Source organism: Alosa pseudoharengus, unplaced genomic scaffold (assembly GCF_046254945.1).
Source record: "Alosa pseudoharengus isolate Yale_2024_CS ecotype anadromous, Long Island Sound unplaced genomic scaffold, YU_APseudo_1.1 YU_APseudo_1.1_scf_9, whole genome shotgun sequence".
Lineage (NCBI taxonomy): Eukaryota > Metazoa > Chordata > Actinopteri > Clupeiformes > Clupeidae > Alosa > Alosa pseudoharengus.
The window spans coordinates 12,146,009-12,154,634 of NW_027468881.1; the positions used below are offsets into that span (position 1 = coordinate 12,146,009).

At 43.7% G+C, this 8,626-nt stretch overlaps 1 protein-coding gene across 1 annotated transcript in view; it reads left to right on the forward strand.

Moving 5' to 3' along the window:
- The window catches only part of cacna1db (calcium channel, voltage-dependent, L type, alpha 1D subunit, b), an 82,633-nt gene that overhangs the window by 42,987 nt on the left and 31,020 nt on the right, over positions 1-8,626 (forward strand). Inside the window, exons 10-21 of the mRNA XM_076276818.1 lie at positions 248-322; positions 1,456-1,543; positions 2,399-2,559; positions 2,941-3,166; positions 3,655-3,862; positions 4,143-4,263; positions 5,048-5,162; positions 5,271-5,331; positions 5,924-6,063; positions 6,276-6,405; positions 6,765-6,824; positions 6,905-6,964. Of these exons, the coding sequence (XP_076132933.1) occupies positions 248-322; positions 1,456-1,543; positions 2,399-2,559; positions 2,941-3,166; positions 3,655-3,862; positions 4,143-4,263; positions 5,048-5,162; positions 5,271-5,331; positions 5,924-6,063; positions 6,276-6,405; positions 6,765-6,824; positions 6,905-6,964 (1,445 nt within the window). The remainder of the gene's footprint in view (positions 1-247; positions 323-1,455; positions 1,544-2,398; positions 2,560-2,940; positions 3,167-3,654; positions 3,863-4,142; positions 4,264-5,047; positions 5,163-5,270; positions 5,332-5,923; positions 6,064-6,275; positions 6,406-6,764; positions 6,825-6,904; positions 6,965-8,626) is intronic.

The window sequence follows — 8,626 nt, forward strand, 5'->3', positions numbered from 1 at the left end:
CTGTCAGCTTTAACGCATTTTATTGGTTCTGTGATAGAATGTGAGATTGGTGCCCCTTATTGGTAAACATGTCACCTAACTCTTCTCTGTGTCTGTCTCTGTGAGTCTCCAGTCCTCCACTGTGTTGTAAAGTGTGTGTGTCTGTCTGTGTGTAACTGGTGCTGATAGATGCTTCTCTTCCTGTTATTCCACTGCTATCTCTGCTCCCCCTGGTGTCTGAATGCGCACACTGCAATTCAAACCAAAGGGGTGACTCTGGCTGACCTAACTCAGAAGAAGAAAGGGAAGTTTGGCTGGTTCAGCCAGTCAACTGAAACACATGGTAAACGGCGTGCGTGAATGTGTGCGGGCAGGTGTATATGTGCACATGCACGTGGATGTTTGTGTGTGTGTGTGTGTGTGTGTGTGTGTGTGTGTGTGTGTGTGTGTGTGTGTGTGTGCGTGCGTGCGTGCGTGTGTGTGTGTGTGGTTGGGTATGGGTGAGGGAAGGTGGCTATGTGTGGGGGTGTGGGAATCCTCACCTATAAATCCCAGATCATGCCTTGTGTCTGCTTACATCACTTTTTGCATGTTTTCTCTTCGACCTAAATGTGAAATGAAAAGTCAACATTATATAAGCATATGATATAGGAGTTACCTCAGGAGCTAAATTTGTAATCATAGTCAACAATTACACTTAAAACAACCCCAAAATAACTTGTCAGACAAACATGCACAAAATTCACATACATTCAACTGAATGCCCCTCCTTTTTGTCATTTTGAACTTCTTTTCAGTTGTTGGATGCAGGTGGTATGTGACGAAAGTGTCTCCTGTGCATGGTCTCCTCATATTTAACTCTCTCTCTCAATCTCTCTTTCTTTCTCTGTCGCTCTCTCTCTCTCCCTCTCTCTATCTCTCTCTAGCACTCTCTCTCTCCCCCTCTCTCTATCTCTCTCTAGCACTCTCTCTCTCTCTCTCTCCCTATCTCTATCTCTCTCTAACACTGAATATCATCTTATGCACTGATATTCTTTTGGCATGCTACACCACTTTTCCACTGTCTTGCATCAGAAAGGACAGCAGAAAAGGTCCTCAATACTTATTGATGACTTGTTTCACTCCCTTACCTGGTTACTGGATATGAAATGGTCTTTCTGCCAGACCAAAGTATCAGACAGGTATTGCCAAACCAGTCCCAAAGGGCTAGCATGGACCCTGGCCTTTTCCACTGTAACAAAGAGAACTTGGGAAGTCATTTGTAATATTGCTTGTAGCCAGTACTAGCGACTGAAAATCCTTTCTAAAACCATCTCTGTGAAGTTGTTGAGGGTTTTAAGGCTCTAATCACAGTGGGGCCTATTTGTGTTGTGGTTTGGCTACTACCTGGCTCTATGCATACGGATTCTTCTGTGGTGAGCGGGAAGTGTGATCTTTGAAGCTGACATAATTTCCTGTGCTGTTCTGTTGACCCAGCGAGCATGCCCATTAGTGAGACGGAGTCGGTGAATACGGAGAACCCTAACGGAGAGGATGACAAGGCCAAGTGCTGTGGACCACTTTGGTGAGTTTGTGTCCATTCTTGTTAATGGTTATAGTTATAATAAAATAATAATACATTTTATTAATAATGCATTTTTCATCAAAAGATCTCAAAGTGCTAAAATTTTATGGTATCTGTGTAAAGTCTGTCTGCAAGAAAAGTTCTTGTGCATTATATACAGCTATCGTGTGGCATCTTGGAGCATTGGGCTGACTCATCAATGTTTGTACTTCAATGTCTCACCCATGATGTTAAACCAGCAAATTGATTTTTTCTAGTTATTAAATTATTAATTGTTTAGTTTTAGTTAGACTTAACATTTTGCACTTCGTCCATCATTCAAATTAGGGACAAATACAACAGGATTCTCACAGTTTAGATTGGAGATCTTATTCTTAGTATTTGACCTTCAATCAATACCATTGTCAGGAAAAAAGCGATATTCGTGTGTTTTAAAAGAGGCATATTGTTGAAACTGTACCATCTTTGATTTATTACAGTCAAAAAATTACAAAATCAAAATTCAGGTCAGTAACTGAGTGGTTGAGGTGCCGTCTCCCTGTCTTCATGTGGTGCATGACAACAACACTCACTCACTCTCACCTGCATGACCTTATCTCATCACAAAGCATCTCTTCTGTATTACTGTTGTGTCGTCATGATCGTCAAACTCACAGCCACCATCTTCCGTCTGCTTTCATCCGATACTTATGTCTGACTACAAACCATCTACCACTAACTCAGTCGTGAATAGTTAAGAGGAAGTGTCATCATTCTCGTCATTAGTGTCTCCTACTTCATCTGATAGTCCAGAAGGCTGGTGTGTTGTTTGTGGTGTTTGTTGACACGTTATGACTAGCTTCTTCTGTTGTGCAGTCGCCAGTGGCGCCGCTGGAACCGGTTCTGTCGCAGAAAGAGTCGGGCGGCGGTGAAGTCCACCACTTTCTATTGGCTGGTGATCCTCTTGGTGTTCCTTAACACACTGACCATCTCCTCCGAACACTACAACCAGCCGGACTGGCTCACGGACATACAGAGTATGTGTCACACACTCTACTGCTTTGCTGACATGGGCTTGGGTGCTCACAGGTTCTGTGTGCCACAGTATGAGGACATACGATATGACAAATACTACTTAACAAGCTACTAAAGACAAGATACTCAACTTACTTTCCTTTATTTTGTATTGTTGATTAAAACATAACAGAGAAATGTAGTTGATTGGGTCAGTGTTTAAGACAGATCCTACATGTTTACATTTAAATGTAGTTACAGTAATGAATTATGTCTAGAGATTTTGTTTTTGTTTGATCTTGATCTTGATCTTGATCATCTTCTCTCTCTCTCTCTCTCTCTCTCTCTCTCTCTCTCTCTCTCTCTCTCTCTTCCTCTTCCCCTCCCTCTCCCTTTCTCCCCAGATGTGGCCAATAAGGTGCTGCTGGCCATGTTCACGTGTGAGATGCTGATAAAGATGTACAGCCTGGGCCTGCAGGCCTACTTTGTGTCCCTGTTCAACCGCTTCGACTGCTTTGTGGTGTGCGGCGGCATCGTGGAGACCATCCTGGTGGAGCTGAGGTTCATGTCGCCGCTCGGCATCTCCGTGCTGCGATGTGTGCGCCTGCTGCGCATCTTCAAGGTCACGCGGTGAGGATCCACACACAGGGATGTGGGCTTCCCAGAGAACTGACAACGCTGAAGCAACTTTTAGCTCGCTCATTCAGACACCACAGTTTAGCTGTAGTTCATGAGCTCATGGGTTGATTCCTTCATTGTCTTTTTCACATGATGTGTTGTCTGTGTTGTATGTGTGTCTGTGTTGTATGTGTGTGATGGCCACGGAACATTTTGATTTGAATTGACTTTCATTAAAAGCTTGAACCATGCTGGGGATGCAAATGCTCTAGCCTGTTGACAAGTGCACCAAAATGAAAATCAAGATGTTCCAAGATGCAGCCATCATTTGGTAACATTTTGTGTGAAACAGGCCATGCGGCTTTAGTCACTAACATTGGGAGCATGTTTATGTCCCTGGAGGTTCCACACCCTCATAACTGGCAGCTGTTGTTGACCCCGCCTGTGTTAGCCTGTCCGGTATAATGGCGTTGTGGTATTGTGTCGGTCTGTCCCTGCAGACACTGGGCGTCCCTGAGCAACCTGGTGGCGTCTCTGCTCAACTCCATGAAGTCCATCGCCTCCTTGCTGCTGCTCCTCTTCCTCTTCATCATCATCTTCTCCCTGCTGGGCATGCAGCTCTTCGGTGGCAAGTTCAACTTTGACGAGACTGTGACCAAGAGGAGCACATTCGACAACTTCCCTCAGGCGCTGCTCACTGTCTTTCAGGTGTGTGTGTGTGTGTGTGTACATGTGTGTGTTTGTGTGTGTTGTGTGTCCACATCTTTTCCTCTACATGTATATCTGTGCATAGAGGTTTACAGGAATTGTGACATTATATCAAGTCATGCATTCTAGCTTTTTCCCCCTCTTTGTCGGTGTGCATGTCTGTGCATTCACATACATGTGTATGGATGTGTGTACAGTATGTATATTTATGTGTTTATATATTCATGTGTTTGTGTAGTTGTAGAGACTCCAAGTAACATGCTTGCTTTCACATGAACAGATACTGACTGGTGAGGACTGGAACCAGGTGATGTATGATGGGATCATGGCCTATGGTGGGCCTTCCTCCTCGGGGATGGTGGTCTGCATCTACTTCATCATCCTCTTCATCTGCGGAAACTGTATCCTTCAGAGGCCATGAGTGGCAAGTGCTGTATACACAACACCCCAGGATTACCCCATTGGATTATTCAGTATAGTGCAGCATTCATCTTTTGTTCATTACTTTCAAGACTTTCTGGCCCAGTTTGTCAAGAAGGTTGTGAGTTTACAAAGAACCAGGTTGGATGAATAGATACGTGTATACATTTATGTTGCAAAGCTGTAGCAGTAGCATAGGATTTGGACTGATGGTTTCTGGAAGGTTCTCTTTGCTATTGTTGTTACATTTTATGTGAAACTTACTTACAAATTTATTTCAATCAGATTGTAATACAATATGTTGTATCTTTTACCTGCTTTACAGTTCCCTGCTTTTTCATTATTGTAGTGGTATGAGTTGCAAGCCACACAGATGAATCTCTGAGAATGACAGATTACAAATGGTCATTGATTCCGACTGGAACAATAACAGACAGATTAGTGTACCTCACAGCGTGCACGTCCAGGGGTTTATATAATGTTGTCTTCTCCCGTAATCCTGTCAGAAGCTCGGGGGTTTGCTCTTTGTGGGATTTAGGCTTCAGTTCTTGGTAAAACGCTTTTGTGACACCAAGCTGACAAACCTGAATTTAATGGGATTGAAACTTTGAGGGAACACATTTGATTTGTTTTGTTTTGTGGTGGGTTTAGACATGAAAAGTTTGAGAGAAAATAGTAGAGCTTTCTGGAGAAGGCTGTGAGGCTTTTTGAGGATGTTTTTTGGCCTCTGTGTGTTCTCTTTGTTGTCCCTAACTCTGTCCACAGACATCCTCCTCAATGTCTTCTTGGCCATCGCCGTCGACAACCTTGCAGATGCAGAGAGCTTGAACACGGCTCAAAAGGAGAAGGAAGAGGAGAGAGAGAGAAGGAAGAGCATCAGGTAGCCTCGTCAAAAACAAGACATTCAGAGAGAGGGGGGGGGAGGGTGTTTCCTATTTTCTGTACATCATAGCATGTAAACTGAGCAAAATGTTTTATTTTTCCCTAGGAGTGACAGTATATGCAAAAAGGAAGAGGAAAAGGTTGAAGCGAAAGATGAAGAAACCCAGGTATGCTCAGCATATGGCTTCGTTGGTTTTAAAACAATGCGTTGGGTGTCTACTCGTTTGTTTGGTTCTGTCTGTGTGTGTGTGTGTGTGTGTGTGTGTGTGTGTGTGTGTGTGTGTGTGTGTGTGTGTGTGTGTGTGTGTGTCTATAAGTTAGAGTGTGTGTGTTCACTGTGCACACATATTTACGCGTTGACTGTTTTTGTTGTTGTTGTTGCTCCAGGTTGCAGTGGAGGAGAATGTAGAAGAGGAGAAGAATGTCACCTCAGACTCTGGTGCAAAATCCCATACATCCTCTTTCACATCTGTTTCACTTTGTTTCAATGAGTACATTCAGTCACTTCCCAAGTGATATATCCTTCATGGCTTTTTTATTGCTAAACTTAAACTTAATGGGCATAAATAATGAGTATGACGAGTATTAGGAGGAGTGGTTTAACTGTAGGACAGTAACTGCTCTGTGTGTGGAGACCTGTGTGGTGTGTGTGTGATTTTCTAACCCGTTACATGTGTATGTGTCTATGTGTGTGTGTGTGTGTGTGTGTGTGTGTGTGTGTGTGTGTGTGTGTGTGTGCGTGCGTGCGCAGGTGAGGAGGAGGAGGAGGATGAGGATGTGCCTGAGCCTGAGGTTCCCGTGGGACCACGTCCACAGCGACTGGCGGAGCTTAACCTCAAGGAAAAGATCCTGCCCATCCCAGAGGGTAGCGCCTTCTTCATCCTCAGCAACACCAACCCGTAAGCCCCCCAAAATTCTCTCTCTCTCTCTCTCTCTCTCTCTCTCTCTGTCTCTCTCTTTCTCTCTTTTTATATCCTCTTTCAATGACACATTCAGTATATAAGCACACAGACAAATACTGTTTGCACATTAAAGGTGGTATAAAGTACAAATCATGCTTGATCAAGTGTGAAATATAGTTGCTCTGTCAAGTGTGCTCTGTTGTGTGCAGCATCCGAGTGGCCTGTCACCGGCTGATCAACCATCATATCTTCACCAACCTCATCCTCGTCTTCATCATGCTCAGCTCCGTCTCCCTGGCTGCAGAGGACCCCATCCGCAACTTCTCCGCCCGCAACATCGTAGGACAATCAATACCTTATTGAATACTTAATTTAAATAATCACATACTTTATATGTTATATATGTTATATATGTTGGTTGGAATGGGTTTTGCCTCCAGATATTGCTATATTTGAAGTGTTACTCTAGAAAAGATTTATTGTGTCAATAGTCATGATTTGTACACTCATTTAAGACATAACTTACTGCTTCTTTTATTAATAAATGGGGCCATTACAGTAAACCTAGGCACACAGCGCCCCCTGGGCTTCAGCCACTGGCACTGCAGCAAACTCTCAGCTCCAGCCATGTGTGTGTGTGTGTGTGTGTGTATATGTGTGTGTGTGTGTGTTAAACTCTCATGTCGCCCTTTTTCCAGATTCTTGGTTATTTTGACTATGCGTTCACGGCTATCTTTACGGTAGAGATCCTGCTGAAGGTAAATGCCCCCTGGCCCTGTCTGTGTGCCTTTCCTGCTGTGGTCGTGCTGTAACCCTCTCACCCGTCTTGCTTTCGCAGGTCCTAGGCTATGCAGATTATGTCTTCACTAGTATGTTTACCTTTGAGATCCTGTTGAAGGTAAACTTGGCAATATGGTGACACAAGCCTCCCATTGCACTCTGCCCTCCCTTATGTGTCGGGCATGTTGTTGTTTTTGTTTGTGTTGTTTGTTTACTTGAGGGAAGAGCTCAGGGGCCTGTACTACGAAGGGAGCTTAACCTACCCAGATGTAAGCCAGGGTTACTTTGTTAAACCGGGGTTGACAAAACCTGGTTATCTTAAGTGGTGTTAATCGGTACTACGACGCTGATTATGAAGTTGATTTGTTGAGCCGGGGTTAACCTAATTGGAGTTTGTGCGCGTTCACATAAAAGGGGCGGGTTGCAGCGCAAGTCACCACTTTCAATGATGACGCGATCACTTTATTTTACGGATGAGGAATGCACAATTATTGACAAGTTATGAGGAATTAAAACCCACTCTACGACAAAAATCAAATACGTCGGCAGTGAACAAAGCAAGGCAAGGCTGTTGGCAACGTATTGCAGATCGGGTAGCCTAAATGCCTAAAAGTAAAGTTTTATTTCCACATGTTCTTCAAATATGTGTTACGGAGGATTAATAGCTTGTGGAATGTCTGAAATGAGTTGAAATAATTCAATTGCCTATTTTGAGTTCATAGAAATGCCTACAGATGCAACACAATTCAGAAGTGGGCATATAGATTACAGTAATAGGACAGTAATCCACGTAAGGGCATTGCTATGACGGGTGACATTAGAAACGTCTGCCTAGATCATCTGACAAAGATAACGAATTCCCTCGGCTGACAATCTATATCTTCATAGAGAATATCGTCCGATATATATATATATATATATATATTGGTCCTTATTAGAGACCGCCATGTATAGACTGTTTATATATATATGGCGGTCTCTAAAACCCCTCGCCCTGCGAAGAGAGCCCCTCACGATTTGCGATCCAATGTCGTATGGATCATCCAAGTAGGCTACGCCAACATTGTCTCGAATTGTTAGTGGAGGGGTGGTACTTATAAAGGGTGTGGTTAACGGAAACTCGGGTTAACCAAGAACATAACCTGCTCGGAGCAGGTTTGAGATGCAGCGTAAATTGCCATGGCAGCATACCTCGGTTAAAACCTATCCACCTTTCTTAGTACGGGTTAATCAGGAAGTTACGCCACACTTGATCAAGTTACTCTCGAAGTTACCCAGATAAGCCAGTAACCCCGCTTCGTAGTACAGGCCCCAGTGCTCTCCGCTCTGTCTGCTACCATGATATGTCTGCTTTAGCAAGAACTCACCCAAGTGCCAGTGACCGCTGGTAACAAATGCTTTTCAATGTCGTAGGACGTCTGTCCATCCCAGATGTCCACATGAAGTCTGGGCAAATTAGTATTAAACATGCATTCATCAGGCATAGGCTTTTAAAGATATTTTTGTCTTTCATGTGAGAATAATAAAAAAGGCTTGAATACAATTCCTTTAGGTCCTGTCAGTTTTAGGGCCCTATCCTGCACCCGGCGCAAGGTGGCAAGGTGGCAAAGCACGAGGCTTATTCTTATCTTACACTCAATAAAGTGAGGAATTTTTCGCGATGCACACTTTTGTTAAACCTTGCACCCTTGTTTGTGGCAATTAACGACATAAGGTGTGATCTGGCACATGATCCAAAAATCACTATCTTACACCCTCTAAAAAGCATTACGCCACTGAC